Genomic DNA, 24121 nt, shown 5'->3' with positions numbered 1-24121 from the left:
TGGTAATTGGGCTAGTGAGACTTTCATGTCAGTTCTTTGCTGACAGAGAGCAGTTATCGTCTGAAATATTCAGTGGAAGGCTGGACTGTGGCTTTTCTCATTATTATCGTTCGAATTTTACCCACTCTGCTTCTAGTCCCTTACTCTAGCTTTATAAGCAAAGACTGATCATGTTGAAGTCCTCTTGCAGAATCAGACTCTTAGAACTGGGAGGTACTTCAATAATCGTGTAATCTAATTGGCTTATTGTCATTTCATTTGGCCAGTGGGAGAGTGAGACTCTACTCAGTCCCCTTATGCCCACTGCAAGCCATCTCTCGCTCCCTACTGCCGTTTTCAGTGGACACTCAATCCCTAAACTGCAAGTATCTGGGTTAGACAGAGAGGAATGAGAGAGGGTGTAAGCTTGATGCCATATTAAGTGGATTTCCGTTGGATAAGGTAAGCCTGGCTTCATCAATATAGCATTCTCTTTCTCACATTTTTTCTTGATCTTGCTCTTAAATCTAGACGATTTTCTGATAGAGGATCCTTTTTAGGAAGCCAAGTTAAGGCCCCAGAGCTGTTCCTTTATCCGCCATTGATCAATTCAATGATTCTTAGATGGGCTCAATCAGCAGTTTATATCCATGGCTTTAACGTACTGTTCAGGAAACACAGACATGTATGTGAAGAGGAAGACTCAACATGGTGACGTCTGATGCCTGAACCTTCCCATCCTCCCCATCAGCCTGTTCTTCTTAATAAATCTTACTGCTTTCTGCCCCCACCCTCACCCAGAGCCCTAAATACTTTGATGTTCAGGCTTGACTTTTAATATGAGGCTGATTCAGAATCAGATTAGTCAGAAGTACGTTAAATTTAAGTGGTGGCAATGGCGAGGAGGATGGGTCAGAAAACGTTAAACCACAGAGCAGTTACTTTGTTCAGTTTTAAAAGTGCTTCTCTTTTGCATCAGGAGAGGAAAGAATGAGAGAAATGTTGCAGATCAGGTCTGTCCTTTGCTTATTTTGCTCAGGATATAAGTCCCAGGGGACACGTAAGGAAGACAACCTGGTGGTCAAGAGCTTGGGCTTTGTAATTGGAATCCTGGAATAAATCCCATTTCCTGTGCATACTCTGTGTGGTCTTGGCCATGTTATCTAGTTCTTGTGTGCCTCAATTTAATCATTTATTCAGTCGAGATAATAATAGTACCTCATGGGGTTGTTGTAGAGATTAAGTGAGAAACTACTTATAAAGTATTTTAAACAGTAGCTCATTTAATAGGAGCTCAGTAATCATCATCATATCATTGTTGTCATCATCTAGAAACCCTTAATTCCCAAATCTCTTTTCTATCAACTTGCGTTGTGTCTTGCCCAAGATCCTTCTCCAGTTTGCTTGATTATTGAGTGTATGTGACAGTTTCTTAATGTTATTGGGTTTGAGTGGATAAAAGGAGGTTATGAAAGAATGCTCAAGTGTTCCGATTATCATCTGGCAGGTTTTGGAAGGGTGATATATTCTATAGACTTCCTCTTCTGCCCAGCTGAGACAAGTTTGCCCAGCAGCTTATTCCACAGCTAAATGAGATCTCACTAAAAATACAAAGATGATACTGAAATGCTCCTGGAAGCACTGGGGTTTGTTTTCAGGTGGCAGACGAACAGCAGGACACGTGTATCCCACTGTTCTGCTCTGTTCACCTTGGATATCTCAGTTTGGATTCACTATTGAATTTTCTCAGCCACAGGAAAGGTTTACACGACCAGTCCTCATGAAAGCAGTTAGGACTTTATTATTAACGGATTGCTGTCAGATTTGTTATTGCTGAAATTTTAGCTCTTTACAATAGATGGGCCAGTTGTTAAACCTACATTGAAAGATGCTTCCATTTTCTCCCCAAGGGTTCATTGTTCCCTGTGTTTCTCTTCATAAACTCTGTGTGGTTGGTGACCCATATATGATTCTCTGAAAATTTTAAGAGCTTCAAAAGTCAATCCTATATTAAGTGATGCCCTATATTTTTCTAAATTCTTTGTTGGGGTTTGCATCTGGATTTATTAGGATAAAATCATTAAACTTTTAAACTTTCTAACATCACTCTTGACATTGATCATGAAATTACTTTCCAAGCATTCATAATGCATTTAAATGTTATTAAAAATATGGTTATTGTAGGTGAGGAGCTGTAAGTTGTATTTATTTATACAGCCATCTGTTTCAGAATAAGAAGGTAGTATTTTATTTCTCCTTCAGGGAAAGAATTTAAAAATATTTATAATCTTTATTTTTAAGTGCTGGTTCATGTGGTTACCAGGGGAAAGAAATTCAGGTTCTAATGGTTTACTCAGTACCTCCGGTAGTGTCTTCTTTTCAGGTTTCCATTTTTAATGTTATTTTACCTTCTGGATACGTTATCTTACATGAGGGACAGACTAGTGAGCTACAGATATTTGAAAGGTATAACATGAAGGGAGAACCAGCCTGGTTTAGTACAAAGAAGCTGTAGGTGGTGCAGTGAAACTAGGAAGAGAAAACAGAATTCAGAAGGCACCTGAGACTCTTGTTTGCACAGCCTTTGAGACAAATGAGAGCTTCTCTGTCCTCATGATGTTAAAAAAGAAAAGCTCTCAAACACTAAGCATGTGTGTCCTGGTAGAAAGCCTCCTGGACCATGTTATTGATTTTAAACATCTGTGAATCTGAGTTCAGCCTGATCTGTTAATGGGTTATTAGAGCTTCTGAGATGGTATTCGTTTTAAAATTGCCATAGTTAATATTAGTTGCCACCCCTTTGCCATGTTATTTTGCACGTCTGCATGGTGTGGGGTCCTTTGAAAATACTCTTTGGTTTCCTTTTCTCAATTAGGACCCAAGACAAAACCTAATAAAAAGAAAAGCTACCTTTAAACCTGTCAATTCTGTGAGAGAGGGGAGAAAGTCCCTATTTGCAGAAACAGACTGTCTTCCGAGATTAAGAGCTATAAGGGAATAGTGTCTTGATGAAGAAACTAATTAGCCATGCAGTGTGAGCCACTTTCTGTAGCTCGATTCTTCTGTTTTGTCGAGAATGGGTATTCCAGTTCCCAGTGCAGCTGTGGGAATTTTGTAGGTTGGATCAGGCTTTTGCTTTGTGGAATCTCCACAAAGCCACTCCCATGCTGTGCATGGGGATTCTCATTTCATCTGCCCCATTTCTGAGCCCTCTGGCTCTAAATGGGAGGGGAAACGCAATATAGATGTCGACTCTAATATTTCACCTCCCAACACCATATATTTGTTTGGCCATATGATATGAATGCTAGACTCCTAACTGTCTTTTTTCCATGATGGAATTTTAACCAGCATATAAGTATGGATGTCAAGTGGGAGTCAGAAAATTCACACGTCGTCTTCTTTTTCCCCTTGACATTTTTGAGATCTCTAGTAAATTTTCAGTGGAAACAGTGAGTGAAAGATGCCAGACTTCCACAGAATTGCCATGTCCTTCTGTTTGGGAGTAGGGGTTCGTGTCCTTTGTCCAGACTGGGGTGCAAAATGTTCAGTGATGCCTCGCAGGCAAAAGGCTTTTTTCTTCCTTCTAAAGGAAGACTTGTTTTACAATACACAGCACTCTTCACAAATGTAAGTTCCTTTTAAAATTCTGCTTCTGGATCCTGAAGTCACTTCCTCTGAATTTTTTTTCCCCAAAGCTATCACATAAACTCTGGTAAATAAAGAGTAGAGCAAAATTCTTGGTTCAGTTCTCCTTGTAATAATTTTGTGGTAATTTTTTTACAGCTGTGGTGGCTCATGGCAAAACAATGCTTCTGTGTTAGAAACACATAAATCCATGTTTCTATGCAGGAAGTAATGGCACATATGCTATTATAACCCATGTATATTCTCCTTCCTCTGTTCCTCGCTCACTCCAATCCCATTGCTTTTTAAAAATTCCTAAATATATTGAGTTAACTTTATTGGAAGATTGTATTTCAGAGTTCAAGATTATAGTAAAGAATTATCTGAAATTACCATGATATTTTGTGGGAATTTTGAGCAAAAATGCTGCCCAGGGAATGTTGAATGATTATCACTCATATTGTACCCAGAGATTGAAACAAATTTTCCCTCTCAAACCCTGGACCTCTCTCACAATCTCAGTCCCATATTTGACCGTAGCAACAGAATCTATCATTCATTATATGGTTTAGAGAACTGAATCTCAGACGTTAATGTGCACACAGATCCCTGGGGATCTTGTTAAAATGCAGGTTCTGACTCAGGACTGGGGTGAGGGTGGGGACTGTGATTTCCGGTGGAGGGGATGCAGTGCTGCTGGTCTGCAAGCAGCAAGGGTTAGAGAATATTCCAGATGAAATCCTGATCGCTCAAAATAACCACATTCCAAGAAACCTATATAGGCCACAACTAACAACAGAGGGCATTTCTGCCCTTTCTATGAGTGTTCATTAAACTTCGTGTTAAATTGATCATTATGAAATCATGGAATTTTAACCAGCATATAATTACAGATGTCAAGGGAGGTCAGAAAATTTCACATAACAACTTCTTTTTCCCCTTGACCTTTTTGGAATAGTTAGTTTTTAGTGGAAATAGTGTAAAATAAAGAACCTAAAGGTCAGTAAATATATGCATCTATGTACGCCTTTAAGCAAACTGTAATCTAATACCTAAATCAAGTGTGTAATTATAACAGAAGGGACAGCAACTAAATGCAGTGATTTTAGTAATGCAGATTAAAGCTTAAGCTCCTGGGAAGACCATCTAAATATTTCATAATAGAATCAACAATACGACAATCAAGTCTCTTGGTGATAAGTACTGAGCCCAGCAAGTGTTGTAACAAAATTACAATCACTGAAGCGGCAGTAAGGAATGTGTGTCCTCAAGAGTTCTCCATTCAACTGTATCCATTAGCTGATGGGCTCAGGATTGAATAAAATTAGGTCAGACCCCAAAGAAACCAGTCAGTAGAAAAATAAGCATTTTCAAATTAAATCCCAATAACAGACACTGAACTCTGGTGTGTGGGAACAGCTGGTGAAGCCTTTTCATTGACTGGAAAAGATCTCCACTCAGAAGGTGCCTCATTGTTCTGTAGTTTTTTAGGACTCATTTTTGTAATGGTCTAGGTATAGTTAAAGAGGAAGGCTTACAATAAGGAAAACTATTCATCTTTGAGTAAATATTAGTGGAGCACCCATTTCATGCCATCTCTGAGGCTTTGGGAACATGAAAGAAATGGAAGATGTGGCTTCTGTGCTCAGGTGTTTACAGTCTGGTCATGGAAGTACAAACACATGAGAAACAGAACAAGACAAAGACCCCCTTCCACCCCAGCAGAATAAACCAAGCACATGAAAACAAATTCCACAGTATATGTGAAAGTAAACTAGACAGCATATATTTAAGTGACAAATTATGAAGTACAGTCCAAAAGTGACGTTCCTGGTGAGGGCATTTTTAGTTGCGATGGTAACTGTGGTGACTGTGACATAGGGCACAGTAAACATTTAGTAGACAGAACCAGGGTTGCCAAAACATCCTACAGTGTTGACTGCTGCCCCGTTCTGCTCTCAGATAACCCCTCAGCCAAAAGCGCAGGATGTCATCACTGAGAAACAATGCCAGGATTTTAGAGTTAAGAAGACCCATAGAGGCTGGAGCTCCCAGGAGAGGTGTTCGTGGTGTGGACCTGTCTGCCTCCTCTCCAAACCCTAAAATAATAGGGAAATGGAAGGCAAAAGGAAGCACAAAGAAGTGAATTTATGTGTCTGGTCTTATCTATCTAGTTGGTCTACTTAACTGCTTAAAATCATTTATCAGCTGTAAGCTGCCGCCTGGGGTTCATAACAGAACAGTTGAGCTATGAAAGATCCGAAGAGCTGTTTACTCTGGCTGTATCATTTTACAGATGAGAAGACTGAGACCTGGAGAGTTTAAACAATTTGTTCTAAGTCATTTAGTTTTGGTTTAATGAGGGTGACAGGCTTGCCTGTATATTAACTAACGTTCTGAAGGTGATTTTAGGCAGGATGTTGGTTCTGATAAACCATTCATGCAAATGTTCCTTTATATATGTATAGATAACGCAGTGTATTTCTTTGCTCATGTAGCCCTTCACACTGCCACCTCTACACACACACACACACACACACACACACACACACACACACACACACACACACACACACACACACACACACACACACACACACACACACACGTGAGAAAAGAGAAGCCTACACCCAAAGAGAGGACCGCATACTTTTAGATCTTGCAGGTTTAGGTTAGAGATGAAGGCAGCTGTCATGGGTTATGGTTCTAGTGGCATTAGAAATTCCTCCTACCCTCTTCCTTGTCACCCCCCACCCCACTCACTGCTCCTACTGCCAAAATTCCTTGTCCACCTACCCCTGATAGCTGAAATTTCTTTTACAAGGGATGAAGCTTTTTGTTCTGTAAGGCTTAAAGTTCAAATATTACGGGGAGAGGTATTACTCTGAATTAAGTGTTCAAAAACTTGTAAATGACTGATGATGGCTTTTTTATTGGAAGCAGATTTTGAGAGACGATATTGAGTAAGAGAAAGCCATCAGGCCCTCATGGGGTAACAGATGAGGAGAAAAACAAATGTAAGAGGTTGTTTCAGTGTCAAGAATTTTGCTGATTTCAGTTTTGCATTGGACCTTTCATGAATGTCAAAAGATCATGACTTAAACCAATTCTTTTTCTGGTGTTTGCCTTCACGAAGAGTGTGGAGTGAGGAAGTGGAGAACGTCACACTCTGAACTCAATAAAATGCCTATCACCAGAAAATGGTTGATTCAAAGAGACAATTTTTAGCCCCAATGAATTTGCTTGAAATGAATGCCAATCTTAACTGAATTAAACTGTGCTCTTTCAAATCCACTGCTGTGAGTTTGGGAGACAGTTGTATGGATTTTACATAGCTCCAAGCTAAAATTGTAGGTCAAACTGTGACTTTTGGAGCCTCCAACACTGTTTGAATTTCTAACAATTTTTACTGAGTTTTGAGTCTGCCAGCCAAAGTACAGACCCCTGTTAATGATGAGTGAACCAAAATAATTGATTCAGTTGAACACCTAAATGTGTGGATGCATCGCTAACCATGTTTGATATTCTAGGTTCTGTTGAATTTACTGGAAAAAAAAAACGCAGAAGTTTATTTTGGTATTTGTGATAATTTCTTCTTTTTATCTGTTTTCAAGTACCACCAGACATCTCTGCTTATATAAATTTCGTGACTTTAGTTTCTAAATGGATCAAGGAAGTGTGAGAAAAATACCATCATAGAGAAAACATATCCTGTTTCCCATTAATATTGGAATGTCTGTTGTTTTCACGTAGTACTGCTAGCACAGCTATTTACTGTCATTGGCTTAGTCCATGGCTTGGTGTGGGAGGAAGTCTACAGCTTCGAGTGCCCTATGCTGAAGGCACTAACAAACTATATGTAAAGGCAAGCTGATGGTGTATAGAATGCCCAAGAGTTCTCTGTGCTTGGAACATTTACAGCTAGTGGCCTGTGCACTTGGCTAAGTGCCCACATCCTTAAAAATATACATAGCTAATAAATGTAATTTTGAAAATCAATTTGTCTCAATCTACTTAAGCATTGATTACTGACTTAATTAAATACCCTTAATTTCAAATGCTAATTTAGTGGCTGATTTTTAAAAACGTATTTCAGATACTTTAAACAAAGAAAACATGCACAACTATGATATTGCATATTATATTACTACACTTAGAGTCATCCTGTTTTAAAACACAAACACTGTGGGTTTAATTTTATATTATTTCTGTATTTCTCTTTATATCTTCGTGGTGTTATACATCTACTAATTTAGATTCCTTCCAGGGATTTCAGTAATAATATTATTTGAATTTTTTTGGAATTGTGTAATCTTTACAAATCCACAAGTAAAACAGTATCTTTTCAGAATAAGTGGGGTTACAGGATCTGAGTTGTAGACTTGTTGGGGTCTTGGTTGATTTTTTTCCAAAGTGATTTGGATCTGAATAGTTGGTTAGCAGTCAAGTTGAGTTTTTGTGTTTAAGGGTTAAATTTCACTTAGTTATTAAAATTTAGCTGGTTTCCCAAATATGCCTTCCACGTTGACTTCACATAAATTGTCTTTACAATCTGGTTTCTCTCTGCCAAATGCATTCTTCGTAAAATGTTGCTCAGGCAACATTCCATATCGTTTAGTTTATTATTGTGTTATGTTGACCTGGTCTGTTACTGGAACATCCCATGTTGCTGTTCTTTCTACACTTGCACTGTGTGGATCCTCTATTCATAAGCCCTGAGCAATCATTCCTATCTTGGTACATTTTCTACTTTTTCTAGCGCTGCTTGGCTTATAGTTCCCTGTATGAAAACCAACTATAAACTCTATTATATTCATTCTTCTTTTATATTATAACTGCCATTTGTCCTTTATATTGACTTTTCTCTCTCAGAATCATAATGAAGTCAAGGTCTTTTAATAACTCAGTTGTTCCATTTAACCATAGTTTTATTTTCCTTTTGATGCTCAAATGCACAGTCACAGTTTGGCCGGTAGGAATCTCTATAGGCAGATTTCTTTGTCCTTCTAGCATTGTCCCTGACATTTTTGAAAGGATCCTAGTTTTCTGGTAACAGCTAGATATTTCATAGCTGTTTTGTTCTTCCTGCCCTGTGAACTGGAATCAGGTTACTTACAAGGATTCCTTTTTTTTTTTCATAGTGGAGAATTGGAACATAGACCAAAATCTGGGTACTGAGGGTGCACATGAAAGTTAGTAGTGGATCAAAAGGCTACTATTGGATGTGTGAAAAAACTCTGCTTTTTTGAGGCTATGGGTTCCTACTGATTTTTTTTTTTTTCAGTTTGACATATCATACTTTTGTCCTCTTGTTTTCTTACAGCAAGACTTTCTGCTGCACTGACCATAAGCATTTTGTTGTAGGAGAAGGACAGATTCTATTTGGGGAGGGGAGATATTTGTTTAGATTGCTGACAGGTTAATCGAAGGATTCAAATGAAGACTTGGGCACTGGGGAGTAGCACCAGTATATAATCTGTCTTCTAGAACCTTCTTTCATGGCTGGAACTCCAGTCTGCTTAGTCTCCTCCTCATGTACCCTGTGTACTTCAGTGATTTTATTCTACAAGCTGCCAGAGATTGCAGCTATGGAGAATGAGCGCCATTCTTACTTCACCTTGCCTGGATCCTTCCCTCGACCAGACCCCTCCCTCTTTTCTTCTGGGTCTGCAGGGTGAGTGGCCTGACAAGCGCGGAGAGTCACTAAGGCTGATTCCCCATATCCTTATGAGGGGCCAGGATTCTGCTTTCTGTTGTGATTGTGGTTAGCAGAGATGGGCAGATCATATTAAAGGTGTTTGTCCCAAATATTGGAAACTTGAAACTTTTCCAGAACAGTCACTTTGCCCCATGTGGAAAACTCAAGTATAGATTACTTTCCTGGATGAAGATGAATGCACAAAGCGGGTCTGATACTGGTATTATTTATATAAACCCAGGCCAAGTGGAGACCCAGCATAAACTGTGGCTGAATTTAGATGGAGGCAGAACTTGTTCATAGGCTTTATGGTGCTGATGCATTGTCATGCAGAAAACTCTCAATATATGGCCATTTATTGACAACAGTTCTAAGAGTCATTGCTTGCTTCTCCTGTATCTGATACTTTGTATCAAATATAGAAAGTCATATCTGCAACAGGTTCTTAAAAACAGTCTGCTCTAGTATCAAAGTGCTTCAGGCAATGTTAGAAAAGAGAGAGTATTAGTTGTCTAGTGCTGTGTAACAACACATTACCACAAACTTACTAGTTTATTATCTCACATTTTCTGTAGTTTAAATAAAAGTCCAAGCGTGGTGTAGCTGGTTTCTCTGCCCTAGGGCTCATTGGACTGAAATCAAGGTATTGACTGTGGTTGTGGGTCTCACCTGGGACTCAGAATGCTCTTACAAGCTCACTGGCAGAACTCATTTTCTGGTGCTAGTAGGACAGTGGTCCCCATTTTCCTGCTGATTCTTAGTGACCACTATCAGCTCTTAGAGGCTGCCCCCCAGTTCTGTGCCATGTGGCCCCAGTAGGCAGTTCATGACATGAAATGTTTTCTTTCTTCCTGGCAAGCCAAATCTCCAACTTTCTCTTAGGCAGCCAACCAGAAAAAATGCTCTGCTTTTCGAGGGCTCACCTGATTAGGTCAGGCCCACCCACAGTAGTCTGTCATAACAGAATCATGGGAGTGATATCTTATTCACACTCAAAGGGGAAGGGATTATTCAAGGTGAGGGGGCCTTGGGTGTCATTGTAGAGTTCTGCCTATCATAATGAGCTTGTAGTAAAAATAAAATCTTACTTTTATTGATGACACTTTATGAACATTTTTGTGTTAAGACTGCTGGGGGTTTTTTGGCAGTAGATTTTGGATAATAAATAATCAGAGCTTCAGCCCTTTTAGCAAGAGAATGTGAAGATTGCTGATTTGGATGAATCTTCTTAAATCTGATTGATTAATTCGACAGAACCTTATTAAGCTTTACTGTGAGCCAGGCACTGAGTGATGCACTATAAAAAAAGGGTGCAGTGATGGTGATGTAGACAGCATCCTTTCCTGCATGTAACTGGATAACAAGATACTGAGTCTCAAATGTGTTCTTCTGATGGGCTGCCTGGAAAATATGATACTCTGCAAACCACTATGGGATATTATTTTAAAATTATTATATGATTTAGGAACTAATGAACAAGAAATATGTTTATGAATGTAGTAAGTAAAATCACAACCAAAGGCAAATGTTTGTACAAGTACACTGTTTCCCAGAAGCTTGTCACGATTGTTTTTTCTATTTGTATTTAGTCATTCGCTGATAGGTGGTGAAAATGATAAATGTGAAATGCTTAAGAATGTTTGTAGGAGATATTTTAAGTCTAGAAAATTTTGCTGAGACATATTTTCTTCTTAAAAATTAGGATTAGGCTGCCATTTTTCTGTCTTAATGGCCTCAGAGAAGCTGGTTTTCCACAGGCGTATAGTTTGCACTGATTTTTGTAATCATCAGGCAAGTCCTCTAAATGAGATGCTACCTGACTGAAACATACTGAGTGTTGTTCAAAGTTTTTCTTTTACAGTATTATTCCCTTTCATCCATTAGTTTTGGTATTAGGAAAAACATTGTTTTCAACTTTCAGTATCTCTAACCATCAGCCTTTACTATGCTCCAATCTAATTTGGAGATGAAATCAAGCAGGGGCTATGTTTTTAAACATGTATTCAAGCATTAAAGTTTTGAAGAACATAATCTTTTTTTTATCTAGCCCTGTTAACTGCTTCCATGATGATCCATCAGTTAATTAAAATAATGATCTGATTTAGCTCAACTAATTTTTTTTTTTATTAAGGCAAGTTATCCAGTTTCTTACTGATTCAGAAATAATCCCACTTGCAGTCAGATGGTAAAATATGTGACAGAGTGCAGGAACCCCCAAGGGCACTGGCGGTCTAGGCCTTAAACGTCTTGTTTTAGGAATAGCATTTTTATACTCAGCCCTAAGTGAGTATAAGCAGAATGACTACGAGGAGTTTTTCATATTATGATTTAAGCTGGTGTAGCTTTTAGAATGTGGCCTTTCGGAGTGTTTCCTGATATCAAACATTGGCATGCTTTCTAGGATAATAAATCAGTATGTTTAGTGATACTGAAGTGTCAGTGGAGAGTTCTGAGTTTAATTTCTTTTTTACCTCCAGATATGTGTCGCAAAGATGTCTACACGGAATTGCCCGGGAATGGACTCGGTGATCAAACCCCTGGACACAATTCCTGAGGATAAAAAAGTCAGGGTTCAGAGGACACAGAGCACTTTTGACCCCTTTGAGAAACCAGCTAACCAAGTAAAGAGGGTGCATTCTGAGAACAATGCTTGCATTAACTTCAAGACCTCCTCCACTGTCAAAGAGTCTCCTAAAGTTCGGCGGCACTCCAGCCCCAGCTCGGTAAGCGCAGCCTTCTCACTTATCAGTGGTGAACAGAAGGAGCGGCCCTCTTGTAGTAGTGGCACGCTGTGCAGGAAGGCGGCAGGTAGCTCTGTCAGTGCATTATTATGCATTCTCTCCCCAGGTGGCTTAATGTTTTTGGAAGAGAGAAAGAGCGTGTACGTGCGCAAGTGCCAACTATATACAGACTCTTTATTCATAAGTACCCAGCAAGTAAATGAGAAGTGATTCAACTTATTTTTGGAAAAATTATTTTTTTCTAGTTGTTTCCAGTTAGAGGAATTTATAATTAAAGATCTTTTGATATTTCAAACCCTTGGAGAGGATTTTGAACTTTACTGTGTTTGTACTGGAAGGATAGTTTCAAATGTGGCAGATTAACAAAGAATTTCATTTCTGAATACATGTTAAATTTTGTTCACTTGTCTTATTCCTGGTTATTTCCACTGTCAATATTTTAAAATTTAAGAGCTTGATATTGAGATTGATCTTCTTAAAGATAAATCCCGTTCATCACAATGAAATTTTCTACACTCAAACTGAATCAAGACAAGTCTTGCCTTTTGACTTAAGGAGGAATAAAGTTCTGAGGTGATTGCTGCTTTTTGAGTGTAAAAATTTTACTGAAACTCATTTTGCCAAGACTGGCCTGCTTTTAACATTGTAAAAAACAAACGAACAAACCTTATGATCTTTTGAAATTAAGGAATTTTCAGATTTAACCTACACTTAAGAACTTTTTGATAGACATGGCCTTAGAATTTTGATTCTGTCTTCTTACTAAGAAACATACTCCATTTCACAAATTTTAATGGCGGTACTGGGGATTGAATCCCGGACCTTGTGCATGCTAAACATGCGCTCTGCCACTGAGCCATTATGCATGCGCTCTACCTCACACATTTTAGATACTGAATTCCATGAGGACCCAGAACAAGAAATGTCCACTGTGAAGAGAATATTGACATGTTAATTTAATTAAAGTATATGACACTGCACAAATCTTGTATCACATTTTGTGTTAATGAAGCTAAAAATATTTTTAACACAACATTTGTGAGGAGACTCAACTATCTGGCTTTCTCCAAACTGGCCTTTGTAATCTTGTCTATGATTGCAGGGTAGTGTCCATCTAGGTCACAGATACGTTACTAACTTCAGGGATCATTTTTAGATTTAATATCATTTAGAAGAAATGAAAGGAATTGTTGAGAATGATTAAGCCTCTATTATGGAAAGATAATTATCTATATTTTACTATATAGTTATCTTAATAATATTGTATGTCAACCTGAATGATATACAGAAATTGGCACTTCAGATAATGCAATAAGGCATACTTACCCTAAAAAATTATTCACTTTTTATGTGAAAATCAAATTTAACTAATTGTCCTGTATTTTATCTGCAATCCTAGTTTTTATCTATTGGTATATTATTTCTTTTCTTGCTCAAGTTGTTCCTGCTTTGGCCATTGGGAACCCTTTTTAGTTGGCCCCTGTGTCCTTTTGAGATGTCTTCATCCCTTTGGTTTTGGTTTTTGTTTTTTTTTTATAACACTTCCTTACTTTCTTGTCCTACAAGTTGCTCTTGGCTTGTATTGTGTTTTTCTAGCCACAGGCCTAGAATTGGCCATTTCTCCAAAAAGCTCCGTTTCTTTTTATTTTGGCAAATAGTATTTAGAAACGGAAATAGGTTGTGGGTGTGCTTGCTGCCACTGGGGGTCTTACAGCTTTAAAAGTCAGTGTGTATGTACATCATAGTATAAATTATAACTATGTGGGATTTTGATATTTATTTTTAATTTTTAATAATGAACTGTTTCAAATTCTTATCAAGGAAAGTTAGACTTGTCTGTCTGATGCATTCTGTATTTCTCCCTCTTTAAAGTTAAGTTTTATTTTTATTAAAGTAATGCTTGAACATAGCTTAAAATATCGAGTAGGAGAGGACTCTGGGAGGATGGCAGTAGCATAGTTTTGAAACCCATCCTATAGTTAGACCGAGCAACTAGCACAGTAACACCAAAACCAGTGGCTAACATCAGCAACAAATATAGGTGACAGGCTATCTCCATGAACCTCAAAGTAGGAGTGAGGGGAACAAATCATGAATAGTTTTAAGAGACATGTGATATCAGAAGGTGTGAGGGAGGAAGGTCAAGGAAGGCCAGGGACCTAGTGACTCCTCTCAGAGCCAGGAAACCCCAAAACTGCCATCTGACACATACTGGTGGCTCATCGGGCCGTCCTCAGGAGAGCAGCAGCAGCTGGGAGGGGACTTTGATGGCTCCTGTGAGCAGATAGTGCATGGAGACCATGGGGTGTCTGCTGGTCTCCTGTGACTTCCCTAGAATATCAAATTAAGTTCCTTTTCAAGACAGAGCCCTGCACTAAGTAGAAAGTGCTGGAGTAGACTTCTGTACAGGGTGCGTTCAATAGGGGAAAAAGGAAAGAGAAAGTCCAGAAAGAAGTGTTGAAGCGAAGCAGATGGCAAAATCTCGATGTGTGTGAGATTGTCTTTTTTTTTTTTTTCACTTCATGAAAACAGAGCAAGAGCTTTATTTCATTAAGCTAGAAACTCTGTCTTGGCCATTGCCCCTCAAGCTACTGAAAACTTCATTTTACTTAAAAATAAGCAGTAGAAAAATTATGGCTGAATCTTCTATAAAAGTATGAAAGAGAGAGAGAAAGGAGAATAACATCTCTACAGATAATGAAAGCAAGCTAGAAGGAGGTAAAATTATCTTCATTGCAGATTTATGATGATACATCAGAAAACTTAGAAGAATGAGTAGAAATACTATAAACAATGAGAGAAGCTAGCCAAATTGCAGGTTATAACATTAATATACACAACCCAATAGACACCATTATAAAAACAAATAATAGTGTTGAAAACTACTAAGTAAAGCAAATGACTAAGCATTTCTTTTCAATGATTCCTATAGGAAACTTAGCTCACAGTAAACTAGTCATTGATGAAGGGAAGTTTCTCTGTTCGTAGTAATCCCACTAATAAATCAAGAAAGAATAATAGATTTAGGAATTACCATTGGGCAACCCCTGAGGAATTAATACATCTAGGAAATGATTATCAATACCTGCTAACATCACCAGAAGAGGGACAGCAAGACGTTATGATGTCCTGATAGAAATATACAGTAACTATGGACAGAATTTACCTGAATCTGAACAAGTATCTAGATATAACTAGTGATTTACAGGGTACAAAAGACCACATCAAGACAGGATTTTTCTCTGCTATATTCCTATCCCCAAGTATGTTTCCCCTACTTTTTGGCTTTAATTAATATCCAGTATTTACAATCTTATGGTGATGTAAATACTGTTCTTAGTGAGGCCATATAGTGTACTATGAGTACATTTCTTTCCTTGCACAACTTTTTGATTTTCCTAGTTGTAATTGCCTCCTCTTTTCACTTATTCCTAATTAATGTGGTTAATTAATAGAATTTTAATCGTAAATTGAAGTCCCAAACTATTTGATAAAACTTTAAAACTCCTCTGAAACAAATGAGAATCAGGCAATCTGTCAGTTTTTCTTCCCCCTGAGATCATCCTTGGGGTCCTCTGTTGTCCTCATCCAGTCTGGACTGGTTGATCTCCAAGTTGCTGTCTAGAGGCTTTCCTGCATTCCTCCAAAGGTGATTGAGCAGTCTGTTTTTTAGGGTATGTAAGCCTACCTGCTGTTATTCTGAGATGATCAAGAAGGGAGTTCTTGTGCTTCATTTTGTGCTTCATTTTCTTTCAGTCTGGATCTTATCCTGGTTTCCATGGTGCTTGGTGTCCCAGTTCCGAGTCTCTCAGGTCCAACCTCTTCAGAGAATAAACCTGTGCTGGGCTCAGGGAGGAGCAGACATCTGACTGGGAGAGTCTAGGGGAAATGACCTGTTCCTTAAATCCACTCCAACAGATCATTTTGTTTTTGTCCTCTCCTTGAAGTTCAGCCTCCAATTCTTGAGTGTTTCTGGGGTTCTGAAGTTAAGAATTGACTTATTTCTTATTGGTTTCCATCTTTGGTCATCATCCTTGTCCATGACCTCCTATCCATTTGTCTCCCATCTTGAAATTCTTGTTTGTGTCTTGTCTGAAATCTTCTCCTTACTCATTCTGTTTGCCCTTGTGGATTATAACTTTACTATCATTTTAGTACATATTGGTAAGGGGGAGAGATAAATACTTGTGTTCAAGCTACCATGTTTAACTCGAAATTTCCACTGTTTCTCTCCTATTACAATGTTAACTTCTTTTAGGTCCTCTTTCCTGAGAGTTTCTTTCTGGGTTTACCCTTCCCTGGTCCACCCTGAGGTGCCTTTCTTATATGTCAGAGTGTTTATATTACTTTGTATGGAAGCTGCTTTGCCTTCTTTTCATTTGGGGAGTTTTTGCTTCCCTTCTCTATGCCCTGGAAGAAAGGTCTTTGCTCTTTCCTGCTAGAGCTGGAAATAGTTCCCTTTTCTTTTTTAACTCCATGCTATAGTATTCTGTTTTATCCTGAGTCCTTTCTGCTTCCTGCCTTTTTGTTCTCTCCCTCATTGCAACGGGAAGGGGAATTTTATTATACTCTTTCTCATGGAAAGACGGTTTTCCTTTGGATTCTTGACAGAAAATGGAGGTGGTTACACATTCTTGTGTAACACCATCTGACACCCTGCCCAACAGTGTATGGGTTTGATCATTTCATACTCACTGGCAAGAGGGTTTTATAAACTTAGATTTTGTTATTTTTAAAGATTTTTTTTAAGGCTGATAAGCCTCAAAGGAGTTCCTTTACCTAAGGACCACCAGGATTAATGTCATATCTTTATTTTATTGCTATTTCTTTGAGAGTGTTAGTTATCCTGAATAGGCTCCAGGAGTGCGGCTGGGAGGGAGGGAGGAAGTGAGTAGAGGTGTGGCATTGCCACCCCTGTTTTAGTGAGGAAAGCAGGATAGCCACTCTTGTTTCTTAGAAAGACTGGTAGAAACTACTATTCATTAGTGCATCTTCCTAACTCTGTATTCATCTCTCTGCTGCTCGCATACTGGTCATTGTCTATGTGAGGAGTCACGAAGTCAAGGAACCAGGAATGCCTGGACCTTAGTGACCACCACACTCGTTGCTACTTCCTGATTTTGTCCAGGCAGTGTTGCTTTAAAATTTAAGCAGAATTTAAAGAATGTGATTTTATTACATTGGTATATTTCAAGAGGTGTTGACAGATTGTGTTTATTTGTTTCAGATGTTTTTGAGTGCCTACTCTTCCTGGGCCTTGTCCCTGGGACGTACTTAGTATCACTGACAGGACAAACTTGCTCCTATTTTTCTACCACCTCTTCCAACCCACTGTGCTCTTTAATAGCTAGAACTATTGGGAGTGCGATGTGAGACTGCCTGTCTTCTGCCCAATTTAGAAAGTATTTCATTGAACTGTGCTATCATAATTTAAGCTTGAAGAGAACATATTTTCAGATTAGGATCCTCTATACATTCCACAAATTCCTCCAAATTTACTTCCTTCCCTCATTAAAAAAAATCTACATCTCATGATAGGCAAGCCCAATTTGGAAAGAGAGGAGGAGGGTACAGACCTGAAAATGAGAGTCTCACTTCAGTTCTCAGGTGCTCATCCTTGGGGATCTCATCATGGCATTGCCTCCTTCTTGTGGAGACTGGGAAATTCCCAGATAGAACGAAGCCACCGTATCAGGTTGTTAGCACGTGTGGTGGGTGGGTTTATCCTTCCATCTAGCATTTAGATCTATTTTGTAACCAAGTTACACATCAACTATAAATTATCTTAGTGTGGCTGGATTTAGAAGTGTTAGAAATATAGGATGGTAGAGCCTATTGTGAATATCAAAGGCAGAAGAAAAATTAGCCAGGGAAGGTTTGACTCAAACCCTTGTTTAAGGACGTCGCACAGTTCTGATTGAATTCTTCCCACCTTACCCTCACACCCACTCTCCAATTATTAGGATAATGTGATAGAGCAGTGGTTCTTACTTGTGGTTTTTCTACAGTTCAGGGGGTCATCAACAATCTTAAGTAAAGGATTATGTATGACAGTTAAAGTAAATTTTCAGTGAATTCAGTGTTAAACTGTAGACATTCTTAGAACCATATTATGGTATCATTACAGTGAATGCTGAGGTATCCTCATGCGGTTTATAAAAATACAGTTCAAAACACCATCTTTATTTCTAGACATAGGATTTCAGTGGATTTTGGACTTAAGAATGGTTTGCTATCTCCTCCATTCAGGTGGGAGTTAGGTCTCCATGGGAAGATTCTGCCAATGTAATAGTGGTGGTGAAGAAAATAAGTTTTCAGTTCACATCAGTTTGGTTTGAATTCTAGCTCTGCAGTTAGCTATAGGATCTTAGATGAGTGACTTTATTTCTCCCATCTTAAATTCTTCCTTTCAAAGAGGGATACTAATAGAACCAACCTTAGGGTGATAGATTAAATTTAGGTAATGTATTTAAAGTGATAAACTCAAAGCATGGAACACTATAAACATTTGATTTTAGCTGGTTGTTTTTGTTGCTTGCACAACAATGAACTAGAACTAGCAAGGGCCAGGAGCGTCTCCTTCAGGGCGGGATGGCAAACACCTTTCAGCTGGAATATTATCTTGACTTTTTCATTATTCATGCCAATGTTCCCCTCCACTGATCCAGACAATTGATTGTCCTCTGTACCTTTATTCTTTTTAAAAAAATGTATTAACATTATCTCATTAAATTCTACATCTCTGTGCAGTTAGTGTCTGTTAATAATTGCTGATTAGCCCTCTGTATTTCCAGTTCTCTAAAGTGCTATTTCTAACCTGCACTTAAGTAGGGAAGCGATAAGCAGAGAATAGTTGCCCCATAAAGCTGTTTCTCATCTATCCATGCACCTGATGTCAAAGAGCCAAAATAATGTTCAGGGTTGACTATATATTGGTTTGATCTAGCATCTTTGTTTCAATGTCATGATTTAATAAAGTTGCAAGAAAAAAGAAAGGCAAACCAAAAGCTTGAATTTTAATTATCAAACAGAATAGGGCTTCTCTTTCTGAATTATTCTTAGTTTGCTCATTTGATAGGGAGAAGTGTATTATTGGCCTCTTTAAACACTTGGCATTTGGATTCATTATTTATATGCATAGTAATTACAGATCAGAACATTTCTGTGTACTTAAAATAGGAGACCAACTTTACAAGAATCTAACTCTTAAAGCTCAGACTATCTCATAGACGTGGTCTGTTCCATAGTCCCATTCTTTTGTTGACTAGAACAACTTTTAGAGAGGTATCACATGTGTGTGATTCTTCATATGGTACTAGCATGATTGATCAGTAAATTACAGTATATTTCCACAATGTGTGCTTACCAGTTTCACAGGGAAAATCCCATTGACTGTTTTTCCACTTAATGTGGCAAAATATTAATTTTCTACCATCACATTGTTAATAGAATGTACTTTAACCACGGTAGCTAATGCATCCAAATCCATTCCATTAGATAAATAGAATACTTTGTACCATTAGCATCTCTTATTTGATTTTTCTTGTAGATAAATGGGATGTAGGCTAAAAAAGAGTATTCTTGTTTTTCTAATTTCCTCAACTCAGTTTCTTCAAGTGGTAAGTTTAATAGGATCTATGCCTTAAAATGATTACATCAACTTATATAAGGCAGTGTGTGAAGAGTGAAATATATCATTTTTAGAAAATTTTGTGCCTTTATAGGAAGAGAAAATATTAGCTTCCTATTCTATTACCAATTTTGTGTGTCTTGTGCTTGCTTTAAATGCACATTAGCAGTTTATCTCTTAATAGGACTAAAGAGGTAATTTTCTGCTGCTACTTTTTTCTAAAACTTAAATTGGATTTATTCTTAAAGGAGCACAAAAGGAAACATACAGACTTCTCATTCTGATTTTAAATAATTTAGAATGGAACTGTGAACACAATATTTTCCCCATTGAAGATCATTTTATACTGAAGTTTAATATAGTTTTAAAATTTTCTATTTAAAACTTGGGCTCAGGAGGGTGATGGTAAAGTGTGACATTCGCAAGCTGTTTCTCGGTGATGAAAAATGCATGAGAACATAACCCACACAGGACTAGTCAGGCGCTTTTGAATGTAATTTTCCATTAAGTTTTACTTGATGCAACTCAACACATGGTTGGTACTTTACAAGTTTCTTGAAGAAAAAAATAGATGGTCCGTCTTCTTTATTAATTCCTTCGTACTGTGTCTTTTCTTGTTCCTTTTCCAGCTGTTCAAATTATACTTTCAACTTTTCTTCTTTTCTGTTCTGTGTACATATATTCAGATTTGTTATAGATACTAATTTGGCTGCATCCCATTGGTCTTAAAATGTCATATCCTCAGTGCCACATAATTATTTATGAATTTTCAATTTTGATTTTCTTTTTAGCCCATGTGGCTAAACAACTTAAAGGATAAATTTTCCTTTTATCCATATTCTCTCATTTATTGCATTGTGTTCAGAAGAAGTATTCAGAGATTTTTGGAGGGCTTATCTGGCCATTTTTTGTGAATGTTAAATATATACTTGAAAAGAATATATATTAATATGTATATTAGATTAAGATGTTAATTCTAATATTCAAGACTATATATCCCTTACTTATTGGTCATCTGCTTGCTCTGTGAGGTCTGAGTGATGTATGTTTATCTCCAGTTATCACTGTGGATTTGATAATTTCTCATTTTATTGCTACCAGCAGTTTGATACACTACAAAACTATGTTGTTGGGCTCATACTAGTTTATGATTATTAAATTGCTTGGTGGATTTTAATGTTCATATTTATAGGATATACTAATTTAATCTATTTGCTGTTTTGTGAATTCTGTCTTGTCTACCATCAATATTGCTGTAATGCATGGGGAAAATTTTTTTTCTACATTTTCTCCATGTTCCTTTATTTTCAGATTTACTTTTGTTTTAATTTTGTCTCTTCTCTCTAGCATGTTGCTAGATTTTCTTTGTCTTTCCAATCAAAGAACTTTCTGTTAATAAACAGAGTTTTAAAATTTATATTTATTATAATTATTGATATGTTTGGATTTAACTTCCTTCTTATTTTATGCTTTTTTACTTAATATGCTTTCTTATTGCATACCCCTCCATTTCTCTTAACTTCTCATTCCTTACCCTCTTCCCCCTTCTTCCTTGTACTTTTTTTCTTCTATTTCTTCCCTCCTTAATTTGTTTGGAATTTGTACATCTTACTTATTCCAGCAATTACCTTTTAAATGTTAAGAAATACACTAAAACTTATGCATTTGGAGTTAATCAGTATCTGCAGTCTATCCTAAACAATCCAGTAAGTCTCAGCATGCTTTTATTTCTCCTTTTTTATCTTTTCTTGCCTTCCTGCACTTCCCCCATCACTCCAGCTACATCTTATATTGAGATAAAATGGCTGAAAAAAGACAAGGAATATTTTCAAAATGAAAAGGGAAAATGGTTTTGAATATTGGGATTGTCTTTCTTCAGCCATTATTGTCTAAAAAATATTTTGCTTGTTGAATAATGTTTCCGTTTAGATGCTACCTCTCCCTAGAGTTTTCTGGGAGGATTATGTTCGAATGTTCAGTTTATTACTTTTTCACCTATGTCCATTCTTTTATTCACTGCCTATGCATGTTTTTTCCGCTGATTAAATACTTAATCTCTAAATAACCATTATATTTCTTTTTCAAGGTTGTGATATATTCTTAAATCTCTCTGAAGCACTGGCTATTTTTATTAAAAGTTATTCTTACCTTTGCAGTGTCAGCTCTCTTATCAGGGTTTAGCTTATTTGCCTATTGAATTTTATGCTTTCTTTTCTGAAATGATTTGTGATTTTTGCTTGCATACTCATTTTTGTATTTGAGAATTGCTGTCAGCTTATTCTGTTTTCTATAAGTTGTCTCTAGTGATTATGTGCCCAAGAATTAAAATTTGGGCATGGGGGATGTCATCCTTTTTCTAGATATTGGCAACTTTAGTCCTTGCTCTCTCCTGCTAGCCGGAATACCTACATTCTCAGCTGTCTCCTCTGCAGAATTTCCTGCAGTTTGCTTGGGAGGACACCATGTGCTCAACTGTGTTGATTAGTCTCATATTTACCTGGAGAGTCTTGCTTCTTTTATCTGTACTAGTCTTCTCCTACATGTTAGGACTTTAAGTTCCTTCAGTCTTTTCTCTGAAATTTTGATTTTGTTTACTTTTTATCTTTTAGAATTCCTCAAAGTATCTGATTAGATATTTGCACTCTTTTTTGGTTCCCATCTCTGTTCCTGATTTACTATTTTTGAAAAATATCTTTTCTGTAACTATGTGGCATTTTGGGTGGGAAGGAGGTAAGAAGCATTGCTCAGTTCATCACATAAAATCCTTATAGATTGTGGGAGTCAGATTCATTGTGAGTATGCTGTGTTTTTTGTAAGTGGTGTAAGAGTGCATGGTTAAGAATAGTGTACTATAAACTTTCTGCAAGAATTTCTTTCCCTAAGCTTCTAAAATTGGTTTCTTACAGAGTACCACGATCATTAGTAATGTTTTAATCAATTATAAATTTATTTATAACTGTGATTACATAATCCTTTCAAGGTGTTTTTAATTTCTTATATAATTATCATTTTCTAATATGTTTCAATATTATCCTTTTATAATAACATTTAAATAATAGATAATATATCCCCTGGAGGACAACACTCCCCTTTTCTTGCTTTCTGGTGAAAGTTGGGGTGGAAGTTGAGCACAGCAAGAGTGATGAGACCACTCACTCAAGCCCTTCTGTGGTGTTGATGGGATGTACAGTTTCTTAAGGAAGAGTTATATTGTTGTGGCTAAACCTTAAGGATTGATGTATGTAGACATAGAGTTCCTTTTATGTTAGGACAGAAAAGATACTAACTGAATGACACATCTTTGATTATCTGTTTGCATTATTGTTAAAAGGTATTAGAGGAGTAACTTTAGATGACTGAATTTTGAACAGTCATGATTTACAGCCTGGATTAGGTAGTAAATATTTTCAGCTTTGTTGGCCATACGATCTCTGTGGTAACTACCACTCTCTTGTAGCTTGAAAGTCAGAGGACAGTATGTAAATGAATGAATGTGGCTGCATTCCAGTAAACTTTATGGACACTAAAACTTGATTTTTATATAATTTTCACATGCTATGAAATTACATTCTCCTTTAGATTCTCTCCCCCACCCAATTAAAAAATGTAAAAACCTTTCTAAGTTTATGGGATATACAAAAATAGATGGTGGGCTGGATTTGCCAGCCTCTACTTTAGAAGATTGAATAATAACATGGAAAATATTCATAATATATTGAGTGGGAGAAAAAAGCAGGTTACAAAACAGTATCTATAGTGTAATCATATTTGTGTAAAAAAGCAATCGTCAGCATACAGATAGCACTAGAAGAGATATCACAATATTAATTGTGGTTCCCCGTTGATGATTAGATTATGGGTAAATTTAAACTTCTACACTGTGTTCATTTGCATTTTCTGAGTTTTGTACCCTGAATACTTATTATGTTGTTTTTAAAAATAAACATTCTTATAGCAGAAAAAAGTTATTTAAAAACTGACAGAGAATCTACATTTTCAGCAAAATTGGGTAATTTATTGTTAATTTGTTTGATACAATCTGTCTTGTTTACCCTCTGCTTCATTTTTAGCCAACAAGTCCCAAATTTGGAAAAGCTGACTCATATGAAAAACTGGAAAAACTAGGGGAAGGATCTTATGCTACAGTATACAAAGGGAAAAGCAAGTAAGTTCATTAATTTTTGAATATTTCATGTGTAAAATATACCCACTCTCTCAGTACTAAGTAATAGTATATTTAAAGAATTTTTATTTAACATACAATAGATTTTCCTTCCTCAGGTTTTCTGTCATTATTGTTGTTGTCATTGTTTACCAAGTGTAAAATTCAGTAGAATTGTTTTTTTCTGCGAGCAGTTTTGCAGACTTGTCCAATTTATCTTTTCTGTCCTACCTCTCCCTCAACTTTGTTTTTTATTTCTCTCTTTGGAGTTGGAACCCTCAAAT

At 37.1% G+C, this 24121-nt stretch overlaps 1 protein-coding gene across 5 annotated transcripts in view; it reads left to right on the top strand.

Moving 5' to 3' along the window:
- Window positions 1–24121, top strand: part of CDK14 (cyclin dependent kinase 14) — a 555862-nt gene that overhangs the window by 180042 nt on the left and 351699 nt on the right. For all 5 annotated transcript variants that reach the window (XM_031454861.2, XM_031454862.2, XM_010978019.3 and 2 more), the window contains 2 exons: window positions 11782–12027; window positions 23746–23840. In XM_031454861.2, coding sequence (XP_031310721.1) covers window positions 11797–12027; window positions 23746–23840 — 326 coding nt within the window. In that variant the 5' untranslated portion in view covers window positions 11782–11796. The remainder of the gene's footprint in view (window positions 1–11781; window positions 12028–23745; window positions 23841–24121) is intronic.

Source organism: Camelus dromedarius, chromosome 7 (genome assembly GCF_036321535.1).
Source record: "Camelus dromedarius isolate mCamDro1 chromosome 7, mCamDro1.pat, whole genome shotgun sequence".
NCBI lineage: Eukaryota > Metazoa > Chordata > Mammalia > Artiodactyla > Camelidae > Camelus > Camelus dromedarius.
Note: the sequence above shows the minus strand (reverse complement) of the source record. Positions and strands in the feature narration are given on the sequence as shown.